Here is a 20,324-nt window from a genome sequence, read left to right on the forward strand (position 1 = left end):
GAGCCCAGCAGGTGGAGGCTGCGGTGGCCGGGGGAGTGGCCACTGCACTCCAGTCTAGGCAACAGAGTGAGACTCCAACTCAAAAAAAAAAAAAGAATCCTTGCTGTTACAAAATCTCTCTCCATGATATAATTTCTCCAGCCAGCTTTTCTTTCATTTTAAAAACAGTGTAATTGTATCCCAAAACATTAGGAAGTTTTAAAGGAGAGAAAAAATTTACCACATAGCCAAGTATAGTCATAATTTATTTCCGGTTTTTTGTTTGTTTGTTTTTGTTTTGAGTTGGCCAACAAAACCTGGCAGGCCTAGGATTGAATCTCAGCACTGTGACTACAAACAGTATGAACTTGGGAAAGTCATTTCACCTTCTGAGTCTTTTTTGTCACCATAAAAGAAGGATGATAATAATGCCCACTTCAGAGCTGTTGCAAGGAATGCCCTGCAGTGCCTGGCATGGAGTAAGGGCTTAGTGCTGTTAACTGCTGCCATGCCAATGACCAGAGATGGCATGTATTAGCACTGCTGTACCCTTTGTTAAAATGAATTGAAAGGATTCTAAGCCATTCGGTAAAAAGTAGTTGCCTGCCCCCAAATGCTTCCACATTCTACAAATACACACCCTGCCAGCCCCCACCAACGTGCAAATGTTGCTAACCTGGCATTACGACCTATGTCCACGTGATTGATTGGTGCTCATGCCATCTTCTCTACTAGTGGTGCCTTCTTAATTTAGACTGACATAATTAGTCATTGCTCATTGGACAGTTAGGTTGTAGCTAATTTTTTCACTATGCTACTGGGACAAATATCATACATATTTGTGTCACAGGGGATGTTCACTTCCAGTTCAATTTTTAGCAACAAAGGAAAATCTCCTCTCTGATTGATGTCTACATGTTTCAAAGGCTGTTTATTAAACACCTCTTTCTCCAGGTTAGCTTATTTTCTGTAGCAAATGCTTCAGCAACTTTTTTGCTTACCTTCTGAATTTGCTTTTTATTCTTTACATCATCATTCCCCAACCTTTTTTGCGTCAGGGACCAGTTTAGTGGAAGACAATTGTTCCACGAATGGGGGGTGAGTTAGGATCTGTGTCAAACCTCACTGCTAATGTTAATCTGTATTTGCAGCCACTCCCCAGCACTAGCATCACCGCCTCAGCTCCACCTCAGATCATCAGGTATCAGATTCTCATAAGAAGCATGCAACCTAGATCCCTTGCATGCGCAGTTCATAATAGGGTTCGTGCTTCTATGAGAGTCTAATGCTGCTGCAGGAGGCAGAGCTCAGGCGGTAATGTGAGCGATGGGGAGTGGCTGTAAATACAGATGAAACTTCACTGGCTTGCCCACTGCTCACCTCCTGCTGTGTGGCCCCCGGCTGGGGGGGCGGGTATTGGGGCCTTCTGCTCTATGTTGTTCTTTAGTCACACAACTGGAATTGAACCCAACAGGCTCCTGAGTCAGACTCATGGAGAATACAAGTATTTTTGTAACTTTTTTTCACATCCTTTTGCTTTTCAATATTGTACTTGCTTTAAGACAACCAAAACCAAAACAAGAGCCACCACTGCCATGTCACTGTGTAACTACCACCACCATCAGACTCAGTTCTTATTTAGCCTATTTTTGTCTAGTGTTGTGGGAAACACCCTTTCCTAATGTACACTTTATTTGAGAGCAATCCTGTTTGTTTCTGTTATAGTACAGTATTACTAAGGTACTTTTTCTTCATGTTACACGGCAGTGTTTTTTTTTTTACCACAGTCTCTTAGAATATTATTTATCTCTTCCCTACTGTGAAGTGGAAACTGACTCCGTACCCACTTCCAGAGCTTAGGTGGAAGCTGTAAACATACCTTGTTGCCTCTCCAACTGGGCTGACTTGGCCTGCAGTGACTCATGTTGTTGAACATGCCAGCCAAGAGGCACCTGTTGCTTCAGAAGGGAAAAAGGGAGGGAGCCCTCTGATCAAAATGTGTCCTGTATATGCTGCAATTACCCATTACAAATAAAATGAAAGCCCATTGAATCCACTCTGAAGACTCTTCTGTTTTTCACAGCATTAATGGTGGTGATATTATTGTTATTATTTTTTTTTTTTTTTGAGTTGGAGTCTCACTCGGTCGCCCAGACTGGAGTGCAGTGGCCACTCCCGGCTACCACAGCCTCGCCTGCTGGGCTCCGGCGATCCTTCCGCCTCAGCCTTCCGAGTAGCTGGAATTACAGGCATGCGCTACCACGCCCGACTGATTTTTTTATTTATTGTAAAGATGAGGTCTCGCTGCCCAGGCGGGTCTTGAACCCGCGGGCTCAGGCAATCCACTCACCTCAGCCTCCCAAAGGCGCGGGATGACAGGCTGAGCCACCGAGCCCGGCTAATGGTGATATTATTTATTGGATTATCTTAGTATACTAAATCTTACATGGTTAAAGGTTCACTTGGAATTCGAATGAAAGACAGCTACATGCCACCTACTCTGTGTAGCATAGCATGAAGGCTCGCAAGAATAAAAGGAAGTTGACTCTGTTGCTTGGACAGAACTAGAGGGAGTATACTTGTGTCTTTAGGTTGTGAAAAAGATTGTTAAAGGATTTAAGAGTTACACACACACACACACACACACACACACACACCCCCTGCCATTTAAAGGAATTATGTGCTGGGTACGGTGGCTCATGCCTGTAATCCCAGCTCTTTGGGAGGCTGAGGCAAGAGGATTATCAGGGTTTGAGACCAACCTGAGCAACATGGCAAGACCTTGTCTCTACAATAAATTTTTTATTTTTATTTTTTACTTTTATTTTTTTGAGTTGAAGTCTCACTCTGTCGCCCAGACTGGAGTGCAGTAGCACGTGCCTGGTCACCATAGCCTCGACCTGCTGGGCTCCGGTGCTCCTTCCGCCTCAGCCTTCCAAGTAGCTGGAACTACAGGTGCACGCTACCATGCCTGTCTAATTTTTTATTTATTGTAGAGATGAGGTCTCACCAACTTGCCCAGGCGAGTCTCGAACCCGTGGGCTCAGGCAATCCACTCACCTCAGCCTTCCAAAGTGCTGGGATAAGAGGCTGAGCCACCGAGCCCAGCTTACAATAAATTTTTTTTAAAAATAGTTCCAGCCACTTGGATGGCTGAAATGGAATGATTGAGCTCGGCAGTGGAGGCTGCAGTGACCATGAGCATGCCACTGCACTCCAGCCTGGGCAACAGAGTGAGACTCTGCCTCCAAAAAATAAAATAAAATGAAAAGTAAAGTAAAATAATCATGTTTGTTCGGTGTAAATTTTGGTTTTCTTATAAGGAATATTTATTTGTATAATGAATTATAAAGTACATTTGTCTTTTGCACATATAAAGCTACAAAAGGAAGAAACCAGCTATAATTAAGATGATAATTTTATTTCTGGCAACTGAAATATATTTTGCATCTCTTTGCTTTATGACCTCTTGTGTCTAACTTTTCACTGTAAGATCTACTTAGTGAAGCAAGTTTAAGCGTTGTTCTGTACCGAAATTTTGTACCTAATTACCACAGAAACTGTTGGGTTATTTTATTTCTGTTTTTCATTTTCTATTGAGAGTTGCTCAAATTTGGAAATTGATAAGGAACTCTGTAAGAGGTCTTACATTAAAATTTATTCCATTGTCAAAATAAATTTTCAGGGTTTTACTTGAGATTTTTTAAGAATAATAACTTAAAGGTATACAATAGGCAAAATGCCGCTAGTGCAGTAAACCAACTTCGTTAAGGCCTCTTTTGTGAGAACCTTTTAATTGATATACTCAGTTCAGTTTTCACTGTGGTAGATTATTAACAATGACTGCATATTGCAAGGTTAGCATAAATTACATTTACAAAATATATTTCCCTGTTTTTTTAAAAAAGAAAAAGTTTATTAAAATATTTTTTGGCAACCGGGCATGTTAACTCAAGCCTGTAATCCCAGCACTTTGGGAGGCTGAGGTGAGGGGATTGCATGAGCCCATGGGTTTGAGACCAGCCTGGCAACTTGGCGAGACCTCATCTCTACAATACATCAAAAAATTAGCTGGGCATGGTAGTGCGTGCCTGTAGTTCCAGCTATGCAGAAGGCTGAGGCAGAAGGATCACCTGAGCCCAGAAGATTGACACTGGGATGGCCATGAGCATGCCACTGCCATGAGCGACAGAGTGAGACTCCAACTTAGAAAAAATAAAATAAAATAAATAAAATGTATGTTGGCAACTTCACTTTTATACACTTGAGTTGTCTTGTCAATCAAAGCAAAATAAGGGCCCCAAATTCATACTTGTGTTCTTTCTGATTTAAAGTTGTGTCATTTTATTTACAAGATCTTACTGTCTTTTTTTTCCCACTTATATTTTTATTTTTATTTATTTATTTATTTTTTTGAGTTGGAGTCTCACTCTGTCATCCAGACTGGAGTGCAGTGGCCTTTCCCGGCCACCGCAGCCTCAACCTGCTGGTCTCCAGTGATCCTTCCGCCTCAGCCTTCCAAGTAGCTGGAACTACAGGCGTGCGCTACCACGCCTGGCTTATTTTTTGATTTCTTGTAGAGATGAGGTCTCGCCAAGTTGCCCAGGCGGGTCTCGAACCCGCGGGCTCAGGCAATCCACTCACCTCAGCCTCCCAAAGGCACGGGACTACAGGCTGAGCCACCGAGCCCGGCTCCCACTTGTATTTTTAAAATGTTCACAGAAAACATGCATCCTTTTCCAATAGTGCTAAGACGCAATAAAATATTAAAATAAAAATATGTACGGTAGCATCAGCTAGTGGGGGAAAAAGAGACTGAAATATTGGGAATTACATTTATTATGAATTCAAATTCTGCCAGTTTTACCTGATGACAGTTTCAGGTCTGTGATTCTTTTGGCACTTTTTTTTTTTTTGAGTTGGAGTCTCACTCTGTTGCCCAGACTGGAGCAGCCCAGGCTGCTCCCAGCCACTGCAGCCTCGACCTGCTGGGGCTCCGGTGATCCTTCTGCCTCGGCCTTCCAAGTAGCTGGAATTACAGGCGTGCGCTATGACACCCGGCTAATTTTTTATTTATTGTAGAGACAAGGTCTCGCCAAGATGCCCAGGCAGGTCTTGAACCCGCGGGCTCAGGCAATCCACTCACCTCAGCCTCCCAAGGCGCGGGATTACAGGCTGAGCCACCGAGCCCAGCTTTTGGCACATTTTAATAAGCTACATTCTTCCTACTGATCTTTTGGCTGGAAATCTCAGTATAGTTGATCCCTATTATTCATGGTGGTTATATTCTATAAAGTTACTAAGAACACTGAATTAGTAAATACTGAAGCATTACTCCTAGGGGAAATACAGGGTTAGGTTTCTGCAAACCTCTGGTCACAGCATTTACTTTCATCGAATGATCAATACATAATCCTGTTTTCCTTGTGTTTCTGTATAAAGACACCTTATTTAATGTGTATTGTTGATTCATTAACATTGAACTCATGGTCAACAGCACTGCAACTCTTACCCAAACAAAGCTTGTCTAACATACTTACATTTCCTCCGTGAGGCACATCAAAGTCTTCACGTACTTAGGAACACCAAACAGCACATCAGCATGTACTTGGAAGCCATTTTAAACAGCAAAATCACCAACAAAAAGCACAGAAATGCAAAAACTAAATAGGCTACGAAAAGGACACTTGTTTATAAGAGCCGAAACAAGAAGGCAGAGCATCACCTTGTTTGACCTCAGCTGAGAATGTGTGCACTGGGTGACTCAAATTTTTTTCTTATTCTGTGAATGTCTGCAAATGACTGCAAAAGCACCATGGGTATTGATTTCAGGGTTACAGATAAATTTAGACAAGTAGGCAAATTCACAAATACAGAATCCATGAATAAAGAAAATAGACTGGGTAAGTTTTCCCAACTAGTAAAAACTACAAAACAATTATTTTTAAGAGTTTGCCATTATCCTTGTTGCTTTTAGGTTGTAATTTATAGTGACTGAATCATGGCAAAATGAACAAAATAAAGAATGGGTATAGGCAGAAAGAGTTTTGAGGTGCATACTAGAAAAAGCCTAGCTTTATCTTTAAAAATTTAAAGATGACTCTGGTGAGGGTTCAGAAAGAAGAGAGGAGAGCTGTAGAGAAAGCTTCTGTCTTAGCACATACCTAAGAAATCCATGGCAGAATGTTGGTAAAAATACAGATGATAAAGGGCCATCGTGATGAAGTTTCAGACAGAAATGAGGAATATGTTATTGGACAGGGAGAAAAGGCAATCATTGTTATGACGTGGCAGATAACTTGTCTGAAGTGTTTTCATGTTCGAGTGTTTGTGGAAGGCAGAACTTGCAAGCAAGGAACTTGGATATTTGGCAGACATGATTTCTAAGCAAACTGTTGAAGTTACAGGTTGGCTTTTCTTGACTACTGATAGTAAAATACAAGAAGGCTGGGTATGGTGGCTCACACCTGTAATCCCAGTACTTTGGGATCCTGAGGCAGGAGGATTGCTTGAGTTTAGGAGTTCAAGACCAGCCTGGGGCAATATAGTGAGACCTAATCTCTACAAAAAAGAAAAAAAAAGCAAGAAGAGAGTAATGACTTAAAGACAAAATTGTTAAGCGAAAAGGAAACTGAACCTGAAGATTCCTAAAATTCTCAGTCTATCCATATTGCAAAAATTAAGAGTACAAATACTTAGGATACTAAGGTATCGAGTGACCATTTGATAAAGAGATTAACATGAGTATAAACTGCAGACTTAATCAACCACCTCAGTAGGAAAACTGCCAGTTGAACTGAAGAGAGGGAATGAGAGAAGGTTATTGGACGTTTTGGATTTGACAGAACAGGGCTAGTCAGCTGCAAATGTATGCTGTTCTTCAAGACAAGGGAAGAATGATCGGAGGGCAGGTCAAGGGTTAGCAAGACTGCTGAGTTTCAAAAGAGGGACCATCACCTTGCTTTCAGATAACCTGTGCCCAGTGCTGTGGATGCCGGACCAACCAGAGGCTTGAGGGCCCGACTCTCGCTTGGCAAAGCTGCAGGGCAAGACTGCTACCTCAGAGGGTCTGGAGGACAGAGCAGTGAGCCTAAGAGAAATAGCCTCAAGTCTTTATGTCTCGTAGAGCTTGTCTTGTAGTTTGGACTTACTTGGGGCCCCCTTTCTTCTTTTCTGCTTGTGTTTTTTGGAATGGAAATGTCTATATGGTGCCTGTCCCACCATCGTGTTAGGAAGCACATAACTTGTTTGGTTTCACGGGTGCAAGCTGACGAGCAGTTTGCTTCAGGATGAATCATAACTTAAGCCTCACTTATATCTTATTCAGATGACATTTGCATGACACTTTGTTGTTTTAAAAATTTACAAAGCAGCCTTTAATATACTTTTAAAAAATAATTTAATTTTAGAGTTGTGAGGCACATGTAAGAGTTTGTTTGCTACATAAGTAAATTACAGCTGGGCTTGGTGGCTCAGCCTGTAATCCCGCACTTTGGGAGGCTGAGATAAGTGGATTGCCTGAGCCCGCGGGTCCGAGACCCGCCTGGGCAACTTGGCAAGACCTCGTCTCTACAATAAATTTTTAAAAATCAGCTGGGTGTGGTAGCGCGTGCCTGTAATTCCGGCTACTCGGAAGGCTGAGGCGGAAGGATCGCTGGAGCCCAGCAGGTTGAGGCTGCGGTGACCGGGAGCGGCCGCTGCACTCCAATCTGGGCGACAGAGTGAGACTCCGACTCAAAAAAACAAAACAAAACAAACATTAGTCAATTACATACAGGTGAGGTTTGGGCCTCTAGCGAGCCCTCTCTCTCCCGGTGGTGGACATGGTATCCAGTAGGTGGTTGTGTGCCCCTTAAGCCCCCTCTCCCTTCCCCTACTAGCAACGCCCAGCATCAGTTGTTCCTACCTTTGTGATCGCGTGCCCAATGTTTAGGGCCCACTTAAGAGAGAGAACATATGGTATTCAGTTTTTTGTTCTGTGATAGTTCTCTAATGATTAGTGAAGCTGGACATCTTTTCATGCATTTGTTGGCTATTTGGATGTCTTCCTTTGAGAAGTGTCTGATCATGTCCTTTGCCCATTTTTCAATGGGGTTGTTTTTTTTGTATTTTCCTGTCAGTTCATTTGAATTCCTTGTAGATCCAGGATGTTAGGCCTTTGTCAGATGGATAGGTTGCAAATATTTTTTTCCCATCCTGTGGGTTGTCTTTTAACTCTCTTGGTGGTTTATTTTGTGTGCAGAAACTTATTAGCTTGATAAGGTCCCACCTGTCAATTTTAGTTTTTGCTGCATTTGCTTTTGAGGACTTGGCTACGAATTCATTGCCTACTCCAGTGTCCAGGAGGGAGTTCCCTAAGTTTTTTTCTAAGATTCTTTTAGTTTGAGGTTTCACATTTAAGTCCTTGATCCATTTTGAGTTAATTTTTGTATATAGTGATAGTTATAGATGACACTTTGGTTTTTAGACCTTGGAGTTGTTGCTGGAAGAAAGTGAGACTTCCAAAGCTGCTGGAATGTAATGGATGCATTTTGCATGTAAAAAGGACATGAATTTAGGAGTAGCCAGGGACAGAATGCTATAGACTGAGCATTTGACTTCAAATCCATTGTGTTGAACCCCTAACCCCCAATGTGATTGTATTAGGAGGTGGGACCTTTGGTGGGTGATTAGGTCATGAGGGTTCTGCCCTTAAAAAAGAAGCCCCTGAGAGCTCCCTTGCCCTCTCTGCCATGTGAGGGCAGTCTGTGAACCAGGAAGCAGGCCCTCACCAGACACCAAATCTGTTGGTGCCGTAATCTTGGACTTCCCAGCTTCCAGAACTGTGCAGAATGAATTTCTGTTGTTTCTAATCCACCTAGTTTATGGTATTCTGTTATAGCAGCCCAAACAGACTAAGACAGATTTTATTCCAAATATATTTGTATTTTAGCATTATTTTCCTGAGTTATAAGCATGCATTTCCTATGTATATTTACACCATGAATACATGCAAAAGTGACCATTTATTTTTGGTAAACAGAAAGAGTGGATATTGGGGTTAATGCATAGACTTGTTATCTAAAAGACTTGTTTCTAAAGCAGATGGTTTCATGGGGTTTTAATTGCTGTTCATAACTTTATTAATTGTCATGGAATTTGAAAACTAGATTTATTTTTCAAGGTGTTTCATTTATTTCCTCTTCATTATGTATGTTATATGCTGATATGTATGCTGATAGAAAATAAAACTACATTTAAATAACTTATTTTGTTAATATATGTCCCTGGGCCAAAAGTGACCTTGACAGAGCCCTACTTAAATACCAGCCAGTTAATGCTTGTCCATTTTCTCCATTTGTTCAACTGGCTAAAGAACCCAGTTGGCTGTGATAGGTGATTTTTATTTTGCTAATGTTGGTTCCTTTTTCTGGAGGGCAGGGATGTATTTGTTGTGCCAAGTTCTTAAAAAGCAACTGGCTTGCCAACAGGTTTGTTGAGGCTCCCTGGGGATGTCATGAAGGAGGGCAGATTTGTAAACTAGTGATCATCAGGTTCCTGCTTTCCTTCTGAAAGGTTGTCTGAGCTTGTGGATGGTATGAACACTGTAGAGCTAGAAATTTTGTTTATGCACATCTCTTGGCCAACTGTCAGGAAGGTGAGAACTCATCTTCTGCTTCAAAACCAAAGAAAGGGTAGCATAGGAATCTGTTGTGTGACGCCTCATCCCTGTTCTGTTTATCTAGGAGTTTCCAGTGTGTGTGCTAAGGGAGGGGAAGAGTCGTTTGGACACCTTGCAGATGTATGCAGGTTGCGTTCGTGAATTACCAGGGACCTGGACATACACACAGGGGTACTTCCCTCCTGTCTGTCTCTGTCTTCCTCCTAGCTGATCTCTCTGCCTCCAGGTAATGAGCCTTGGCAGGATAGGGGAAGATCTCAGTTTGTAAGGGAAAAACTCCTCACAAATAAAAGTTGTCTCTAGTTTGGAGCTGAGAGGAGAATTGGACTGTGGTTTCGAGTTTGCCTTTAATTAACTAGTTGACTTTTGATTAATTGTGTTTGCTTGCAGCTCCTCATCTGTGAAATGAGAGAGTTGGGCATGATGTTCTCCTCAGTCCCTCGTGACTCTCATGTTCTGTGGTTCTGTAGGTCTTTATTTGTTGAGATTGCTACCAAAACTTGTACTATTCTTTTGAAGTCATGTATAGTCAAGTGTTGCTTATCAGTAGAGCTGTGTTCTGAGAGATGCGTCATTAGGCAATTTTGTCATTGTGTGAACAGCATAGGGTGTGCTTACACACAGCTAGGTGGTATAGCCTACTACATACCTAGGCTGTATGGCTAGCCTAGTGCCCCTAAGCTACTAACCTATATAGCATGTTACTGTACTGAATAGGGCATCTGAACTTAGAAAGTTATGGTAAAAATGTGGTATCAGCCGGGCTCGGTGGCTCAGCCTGTAATCCCGCGCCTTTGAGAGGCTGAGGTGAGTGGATTGCCTGAGCCTGTGGGTTCGAGATCTGCCTGGGCAGCGAGACCTCATCTCTACAATAAATCAAAAAATCAGCCGGGCGTGGTAGCGCATGCCTTTAATTCCGGCTACTCGGAAGGCTGAGGCGAAAGGATCGCCGGAGCCCAGCAGGTCGAGGCTGCGGTGGCCAGGAGCGGCCACTGCACTCCAGTCTGGGTGACAGAGTGAGACTCCAACTCAAAAAAAAAAAAAAATGCGGTATCATACTCTTATGGGACCACCATCATATATGCAGTCCACTGATGACCTAAATGTCATTATGCAGTGCATGACCTCTGTAGACTACATTTATCCATGCGCAGTAACTTGCAGTTCACTGTGGTCTTCACTAATGGATACTTACATTTAATAAACATTAAAATATAGCATTCTGTGTTGTGTTTAAATAGCACTAACCATAGTATTAAACCTGTCAGAGTTAGACAGCTATTGATTTTTCACTCTTATTTCCCAAAATCAAAATGTGGATTCAAATACCTCTCATAGGTATTGTTGGAATCAACTTTTGGAAAAAGCTTTGAGAACCCAAGAATTGAGATTGCTTGTTTTTCCTACCTGTGTTTTGTGTGTTGCACTCATTAGACTTCTGCCTAGGGACAGGTAACTTGTGGGGGAAAAGCTTCAAGACCCTTCCTACTTAACTTACAGCTTGATCCTAAGTGCTATAAATGAATAGATTCATCAAGAAGCCTTTGGCTGCATTTTGCAGAAATTCCAACTTAAACTTGCTTGAATTACCAGGGAATGATGGGTCCTGTGAATACAGATGAAGGACAGGCATCAGGGTCAGTTCAATTCAGTGTCATAGACTCTGCTTCTCAGGAATTCCAAAATTTCCTTAGCTGTGTCCTCACTGTGACAAAATGATCACAGCTTTGCATTCACACACTATATTATCAGGATTTCTCAACCTTGGTACTATTGACATTTGAGACCAGATAATTCTTTGTTGTTATGGAACTGTCCTGTACATGTAGGACGTTTGGGAACACCACTGATCACTTCCCACTTGATGCCAGTAGCAACCTCAAACCTGGGTTGTGATCATAAAAAACTTCTCCAGACATTACCAAATGTTTCCTGGGGAACAAAAACACCCTGGTTAAGAACCCCTGGTCTAAAGGAAGACAGACCATTTCATCAAGTAGCCAACTTAAGTGTGAGGCCAGGTGTTTCCTACAAGACCCCACATTTCCCCCTTTCGCCTTATTGGCTCAAGCTAGGTCACTCCCCCATTCCTGAATCCATTACTTGTGGGGGGGGGGAGTTTTTCTCAGGCTAATCAAGCCCTCTCTGGAGCAAGGGATGTGAATGTTCTGGGGTGGTGTCTCAGTAATGTTGTTGGAAAGGGAGCTTGGAAGCTGAGTAGGAATCCAACAGTATCCACAGCAGCTGTACTCTAAATGTGTCCTTTTCTTTTCCTTCCTCTCAGTGAGGATTATGGAAAGAACTTTAAGGATATTACAAATCTCATCAATAATACCTTCATTCGGACTGAATTTGGCATGGCTATTGGTCCTGAGAACTCTGGAAAGGTGAGACTCATTCTTGCATGTATAAAACTTGTGCTTGATACTACATGCAGAGCTAGTGGATATTAGTACTGGAATGACCCAGTGATACATAGTAATGTATTCAGTTTAGTATTGCTAAATTTAAAAACACAATTTAATACTGATCACATAAGAATGGAATTCAGCACACAGATTTCTTGTTTTGGTCCCTCTCCAAGATGCACCAAAAACCTTCAAAATCATGCAGCAATTGTTTAGCATTGCCATGTTTACTCCTCACAACATTTTGGTCTTCTGGAAAACTGACTAATCTCAAAACTGACCAGGCTCAGATTCACAGATGTGATGCACTAGTTACATTAGGATGTTATTTGTTGATAAGACTAAGATTTGAGCAGTGAATGGTACAACTAATCTGTTTTTAGAACTCTTACTTTTGGAACTAAAATTTTCTTAACTAACATCTGGTGGAAATGGTACAAGAACGTTCTGTGCTTTTGCAGTATCATATCATTAATCTAATCTCTCTTCTTCCTGATCAGGTGGTATTAACAGCAGAGGTATCTGGAGGAAGTCGTGGAGGAAGAATCTTCCGATCATCAGATTTTGCAAAGAACTTTATTCAAACAGATCTCCCTTTTCATCCTCTCACTCAGATGATGTATAGCCCTCAGAATTCTGATTATCTTTTAACCCTCAGCACTGAAGTAAGTCCAGTTGAGGAACTTACCTTTTGCATTTTATAGTCTCAAAATATACTGTCTTAGAAGGGTCCTGTAGAAAACACTTTTATATTGGACTTATTTCTAGTGTCTCCTTATGGCATAGAGTATGTATTTTTTTTCCTATTTGATAAAGGTCACGATTTCCATGTCTGTCTATTTCAGGTAAGTATGATGTCCCATGGTCATTATGATTTTTTAAAGTGAATAAATGTGTGCCATTGGAGTGATGAAGAAGAAAATGGTTTAATGAAATCGTTCTTTTGCTGCAAGGGGCAAGCATAAATTGTCAAACTCCTACTGTGGTTCTTATTCCTTTCTTATGGTCAAACCACATCTTTATAATGTTTCCTTTTTTGTTAGGTCCTCGGTTTATAAAACACATTGACTTCTGTCTTTGACACTCAGGTATTAAATAACGGAAGCCTCCGATTCCTGCACCCCCCCACTACATTCCTGTACTTTGCCCAGAAACCATGTCTGTCCCTGAGCCTCCACTGCTTCTGAAAGTTCCCTGAAGAGCACATTCAGCATGTGCTTTTCTGGAGGACCAGTCTCTTTTCTTGTGGATGTTGAGTCCCCACGATGGCTGAGTTGCTCAACCATGATAATCATGAGTAGACTGATGTCTTTATAGTGCTCTCTCCTCTCTTGGAGTGTGGTCTATCGAGCAGCACCAGATATAAACTCCTGAGGAACTGGTTTAAGAGGTGCATCCGCATGCCCCAATCCAGATATGATAAACCAGAGTCTTCTGATTTGCGGGTGGCTAGTAATTTTAACAACCTCTCTCCTGCTGAGCCTACGTGCTAATGTTTGAGAGCCATTGCCGTGCTGACTGTTCTGGGGTGACAAGACGCAACTGTAGACAGTCTGGCTGAGCAGAAGAGTGGCACAGGGAGCATGAGGGACACTGGAGGAGACACCTGGATTCTGGACCTTCTGTGGGGAAATCTTTGAGCAGAGGTGGGGCTGGGGGCCTCCAGGAAGGCCTGACTTATGCTTAGCCAGTGGAAGCCAGAGGAAGGAAATGAGCTTGCTGGGGAGTAGGCTTCAGATCTTAGAACAACAGTTCCTGGAAGTTGGCCTCCAGCAGCTGAAGGTCCTCCAAGGGAACAGAGCGACCGCTCTAGGAATGGACAGACCTACCTCCCTGTAGGTCTCATCTCATCTCCATTACCAAGTGTCTCAAGGTTATTAAAACAGGGCTATCCTCAGGCAGAGGAAAGTACCATCTGCTCTTATATCTGAACTTTCTTCCTGCTAAGGGCAAATTTGAAGTACAAAGAATTAGGATAGAGAAGATGGACCAATTTATACTGAAGTGCAAATAAGTGATATCAGACCCTTTCTTGTCCTTATAAGTAGAACTTGGCAAATTAGAAATGCTGGGAGGTGAATATCACTAGGGAAGAAAAAGTTAAAGGAAGATGGTGGGTGAGGGTGGAAGGGGGACACTGAAAATCAATTCTGCTGCCTCCGCCCTGTGTGTCAGAGGTACCAGGACATCCCTGTTCTGTCCAGTGGACGCTGAGCTCAGAAGCTTGTGTTGCCAGTGCCATCGATGTTGTCCATCTTCATCTTTTTAAGTCTCTGCTACATTTCTAGGTATTGGCCAATCCCTCCTTTCCCTTTTTCGAGGACTACTTCCTTTCCTTTGGTTCTTCTAGCTTTCTGGCCATTCCTCTTAGTCTCTTAAAACTCCTTTCAACCTGTCCTTAAATACCTGTTGCAAATTTTGTTCTGAGCAGTCTCCTCTCCTCTTACGATTTCACTACAACCTGTACCACATTTTAAAGTTCCTATCTCAGCTGGACTCGGTGGCTCAGCCTGTAATCCCACACCTTGGGAGGCAGAGGTGAGTGGATTGCCTGAGCCCGTGGGTTCGAGACCCTCCTGGGCAACTTGGCAAAACCTCATCTCTACAATAAATCAAAAAATTAGCTGGGTGTGGTAGCACGTGCCTGTAGTTCCAGCTACTTGGAAGGCGGAGGCAGAAGGATCCCCAGAGCCCAGCAGGTCAAGGCTGCGGTGGCCAGGAGCGGCCACTGCACTCCAGTCTGGGTGACAGAGTGAGACTCCAACTCAAAAAAAAAAAAAGGCCGGGCTTGGTGGCTCAGCCTGTAATCCCAGTGCTTTGGGAGGCCGAGGTGAGTGGATTGCCTGAGCCTGCGGGTTCGAGACCTACCTGGGCAGCTTGGCGAGACCTCATCTCTACAATAAATAAAAAATTAGCCGGGCATGGTAGCACGTGTCTATAGTTCCAGCTATTTGGAAGGCTGAGGCGGAAGGTTCCCTGGAGCCCAGCAGGCTGAGGTTGCAGTGGCCGGGAACGGTCACTGCACTCCAGTCTGGGTGACAGAGTGAAACTCCAACTCAAAAATAAAAATAAAAAATAAAGTTCCTATCTTGCCCTGACTTTCTTATCTCTACCCTGGCAAGATAGGGTCAGATTCCTATCTTGCCACCCTCTGTGTATCCCTCGCTGGATGCCCCATAAGCACCTCCAGTCAGTTGAAAGTGGAACTTCCTGCTCTTCTCTCAGACATGCTCTTCTTCCCCTAATCCTTGTGCTAGATAGTGATGTCACATTGCATCCTGTGCCCCAGCCAGAAACCCAGCATGACCAGCTTCCACACATGCTTTCAGAGCCTTTTCCTTGTGGCCAAGGCTCAGGATGCCATTAACTCTTACTGAACTAATACGGCAGTTATTCCCTGCTTTTCCAGTTTCGATGCTCTGATATTCGTCTTTCTCATCCAAGTATTCCGCCTAAGCAAGAAAACTGACTGTTTCCCCCTGCATAGGGTACCTTTCTCTTGAGAGTGACTCATATCCCGTAAAAGCCAGACCCTTTAGCTTGGCCTGGGAGGAGGGTGCTGCATGAGCCGGCCCTCGCCTTTCTTGCGAGCATAGCTCTTCATTCACTCACCCCGGAGTTTTATTCCTTGAACGCCTGACGGCTTTTAGCCCCTGCACACTGTAGTGTTTTATCTCCTCTGTGCCTTTGCTGTGCTGATCTGTCTTTGGGCTGTGACACCTCATCTTTCTGCTTGCCTTCTTGTGGTCACACTGTTCATCATTTAAAACTCAGCACAGCAGTCTTCTTCAGGAGACTCTCTGATGCAAGCTTTTCCTCTCCCCGCGTCTGTACTGGCCCATGTTTCTTTTTTTATTTTATTTTATTTTTTGAGTTGGAGTCTCACTCTGTCGCCCAGACTGGAGTGCAGTGGCCGCTCCCGGCCACCGCAGCCTCGACCTGCTGGGCTCTGGCAATCCTTCCGCCTCAGCCTTCCAAGTAGCCGGAATTACAGGCGCGCGCTACCACGCCCAGCTGATTTTTTGATTTATTGTAGAGATGAGGTCTCGCTGCCCAGGCAGGTCTCGAACCCGCGGGCTCAGGCAATCCACTCACCTCAGCCTCCCAAAGGCGCGGGATTACAGGCTGAGCCACCGAGCCCGGCTTGGCCCATGTTTCTATCACATTTATCACGTTGTGTTGGACTTTCTTCTTATCTGTGTCCCTTGTTAAACTGTGAGCTCCTTGAGAGCAGAGCGTGTGTCTTATTCATCTTTGTACCCCAGTGCAATGTCTGGTACAGTGCCTGGCACATAGTAGGCACTTCATACACATTTGTTATTCTGAACTTCCAAGACCCAGAAGGGGCCCTAATAAACTGTGTATGTGTCTGTGGAGCTCAGGCAGCTCTGATGGAACTTCCATGTGTGTCTTTACTGTCCTGAGTGATTGGATATGAACTATTAAAGGTCATATAAGCAGCTGCACAGGATAAAGCTGGAATTTTGATAAATCATTTATAATCTTTCAGAATGGCCTGTGGGTGTCCAAGAATTTTGGGGGAAAATGGGAAGAAATCCACAAAGGAGTATGTTTGGCCAAATGGTGAGTAACAGAAGACTCCATCTGTGCAGAGCCTAGACCTTTCCTGACAGTGCCGCCAAAAATCACATGCATCAATACTGAGTACTTACTATGTGCCAAGTACTCTTCAGGGTGCCATGAGGGGGACCAGAGAGGTGTATGACACAGACCTTGACCTGGAGGAGCTTCTAATTCTGTTGGAAAATAACTTAGTCTCGCTAAATGTAGAGCATAAAGTATAAGATAAGACATGGAACTGAGTAGCTACTGCCTGCAAAAGGTTTATTCCCCATGAGTGGTGACATCAATTGGAATATAATAAAATACAGCTTTAATTTAGGATTAAAATACTTTTCTGTGCCCAGATTTACACTCTCTTGTCTAGAGATCCATTTCAGTCATGTAGAAAGAGTATAGCCAGCAATCAGGAATAAAGCTGAAGAGCTTCCAGACTCCCAAAGCCACACAGTCTGTGCACCAAAACGCATTCACTTCTCTTGATGGGATGCCCCACCCCTGCCAGGTGCCTGCTTAAAGTGATGTGGAGGAAGGGCTCTCTTGCTGGGGAGCCACAGCTCCTCTGTTCTAACCTCACTCTGCTGCTAGTCAGAGGCTTGAGCTCTCTGGCCTTCAGTTTTTCCTTCTGTGAAAGGAGATTTGTTTGAGAGGTCGGGGGATGCCTAAGCAAGAATTGAGTTAAGAGCCTTCATGCCTCCAAAATTCCACTAGGCTCAGACTCTTGTTTAGAGCCTCTTTCTTCTTTCCCTTTGACTGATTTCACCAAATTTGTTAATCCCAGCTTATAGCTGATTGCTTCCAGAAGCGAGATATGTAGCTGCTAGCAATAAGCACATGACAGCATTAGTACAGCATGAGAACTGGAGGGAGACAGAAGAACTATCAAAGAACCAACCAAAACTTAGCTCATATGGCAGCATGAAATTGTTTAGTGCTAGACCAAGAAGGTACACACACCTGAGTAACTTCTAAAGGGAACGCTGTCGTATAGTTTGATAAGATTGATGTTCATGGTGATGACCCATAATCCCAAGAGTTTATTAATGCACTCTGCTTAGGGAATCAAGAAAGTGTATGATACAGATTTGAAATATGTCTACCAAAATTAGTTAAAATATTAATGTCGCTTAAATAAAATGGGCCTTTTCCAGAAATACTCTTTCTTTTTTTTTGAATTGAAGTCTCACTCTGCCACCCAGACTGGAGTGCAGTGGCATGCTCCCGGCCACCGCAGCCTCGACCTGCTGGGCTCCGGCCATCCTTCCACTCAGCCTTCCAAGTAGCTGGAACTACAGGCGCGCGCTACCACGCCCGGCTGATTTTTTTATTTATTGTAGAGATGAGGTCTTGCTGCCCAGGTGGGTCTCGAACCCACAGGCTCGGGCAATCCACTCACCTCAGCCTCCCAAAGTGCTGGGATTACAGGCTGAGCCACCGAGCCCAGCCCCAGAAATATTCTTTCAATAAGGTTTCTGCAGTACCACAGTGGTACATGTGCTCCATTCACTTTCATTTTATGTATTTTAATAAATTGTGTTTGTACTTTATACAGTCTTCTTAGAAGGAAGGAATTTTTAAGGGAATTAAAGTTAAATTATTTCACTCCTGATGGACCTGAAATATGTAGGATATATTTAAGAAAGACTTTAGTAATTTTGATGTTTAAAACTTTGGTTTTCAAACCATTTTAAAATCATATTTTCTGTGTCCTAGGCAGGTTTTTTGTTTTTTTGTTTTTTTTTAACTTTCATAACGTGTTTCTTTAGTATCTAGATATGGATAACTAGGCTGCTAGTAACTGTGTGCTCACCTTTTAGATCTTAAACTGTTAGGAATTTAAACCTAAAGTTCTGAAAGAACACTCAAACCCAGTACCTTTTTTCTGGTGATTATCTATAAGTACCATCAGGGCCTGAATCCAGCTCCTTGCAAACTCCCTTTCCAAGTTACATTTTAAATAATTCAACCTCTGACCTAGTTGTCTATTTGAGATGAAAGAACTAAATTATTTAGCTCATACAGAGCATTGAACTAGATTCTGAGGGGAAGCAACAAAGCATAAACTTACTGCCTACCCTGCAGAAGCTAATTAATATAGTAGGAGAGTAAAACATAGGAGACAATGCATGCCGAGGGCTACCAAGGGGGACAGCACTCTAGAACAGCGTTTCTCAGCCCAGTTGGACAAGGCTTGATGTAGGGACTGCTCTGTGCATTGTGATATGCTTACAGTGTCCCTGGCCTGTCCACACCAGAGGCCAATAACAACAACTGCCAACCCCCACACCCCATCCCAGTTGAGACAATAAAAAATGCCTCCAGACAGTGTTAAATGTCCCCTGGGAGACCGAATGGCCTCTATTTGAGAACTACTGCTCTAGAAGTTTGCAGCAAAGAAATCTTTCTGTTGGAATGGCAGACAAAGCTTCGTGGAAAAGCTAAATTTTAAGCTTGAGCCAGAAGATCATGAGGGCAAGGTTTGGAGAGAAAAGCATTTTGGGGAGAAAACAGTACGAGCATATTTGGAAAATATAAGTAGACCAGTGGAGCTGACTGTAAGAGTTCATTAAAAAAAAGTTGTGGACTGTAGAAAACATGAGGCTGGGGGCTGTGGGGGGTTTGACTGGTGGGGCTGCAGAAGGACTGGGGGCACCACCGGAGAAGGCTGTGCCAGTGGTGCCAGCTGAGGCCTGTAGAGAAAGCTTGTTAGGCTTGCTTGGGGCTTTTTGACTCAGGTTAACACTATCCTTAACATCCTTAAACTGTTTATTTTCCCTGTTTTTGTCTCATTGTAGGGGATCGGAAAACACCATCTTCTTTACCACCTATGTGAATGGCTCCTGCAGTAAGTATATTTTAGTCCCAGAAAATAGCCTCCTGTGTTGTCCATTCATGGTAGAATGTTCTGGGTTGTACGAGGTAAAAACATTAAAGATCCTTTTGTTCCCCTGACATTTTAATAGCTAAAGATGGCTGTTAATGATTTTTAGAGTCTTGAAAGTAAAACCAAATTACTATGCTGTCCTCAGATCAAATAAAAATGTAGCTTCCACATAAAGGCAATTTTCTTAATTTTAGTGATGTAATTACATAAAGCAAATATTAGGCTGCACACAATAGCAAATTGAAATGCATACTGGTTTCTGCAAAAGAGCATGGGTTGTGTTTGTGCTGACAGAAGCCTTCGGTTTCCCATTCTGTGACACAATTTCAAAGGAGAAAGCAAAATTTTTCATTTATTCATTCAACAAATATTTGACACCTATGGTATTTAGCACCTGCTAAACACTATTCTAAGGATGGAGAGACCAAAACACCCAAGGCCTGCTCTTATGGAAAGTAAATTCAAGTAGGGGTGTTGGATGATAAACAAGAAAACAAAAACTCAAGCTGCACACATACCTGTGGTTCCAGCTACTCCAGGAGGCTGAGTAGGGAAAATTGCTTGAGTCCAGGAGTTCAAGACTGGCTTGGGCAATGTGGCAAGACCTTGTCTCTTCAAAAAAACCTCAAACAAGACAATATAAAATAAAATAATTGTGAACTGCACCATTAAGAAAATAAAGCAGGATACTGTGACTTGGATATTTTTATGTAACACTGTATTGGAATTAACTAAACAGTATTTTTCCATCCAGCATAAAACCTCATGTGTATCAAATAAAACTCAAATGCAAATTTCCTATATCTGATGC

General features: G+C 42.9%; 1 protein-coding gene across 1 annotated transcript in view; it reads left to right on the forward strand.

The window, feature by feature from the left end:
* The window catches only part of SORT1 (sortilin 1), a 72,448-nt gene that overhangs the window by 27,375 nt on the left and 24,749 nt on the right, over nucleotides 1–20,324 (forward strand). The window contains exons 4-7 of the mRNA XM_008069771.2: nucleotides 11,925–12,027; nucleotides 12,549–12,713; nucleotides 16,559–16,632; nucleotides 19,425–19,474. Of these exons, the coding sequence (XP_008067962.1) occupies nucleotides 11,925–12,027; nucleotides 12,549–12,713; nucleotides 16,559–16,632; nucleotides 19,425–19,474 (392 nt within the window). The remainder of the gene's footprint in view (nucleotides 1–11,924; nucleotides 12,028–12,548; nucleotides 12,714–16,558; nucleotides 16,633–19,424; nucleotides 19,475–20,324) is intronic.

This window comes from Carlito syrichta, unplaced genomic scaffold (genome assembly GCF_000164805.1).
Source record: "Carlito syrichta isolate Samal-C Ts95f unplaced genomic scaffold, Tarsius_syrichta-2.0.1 Scaffold312201, whole genome shotgun sequence".
In the NCBI taxonomy this organism is placed as follows: Eukaryota; Metazoa; Chordata; class Mammalia; order Primates; family Tarsiidae; genus Carlito; species Carlito syrichta.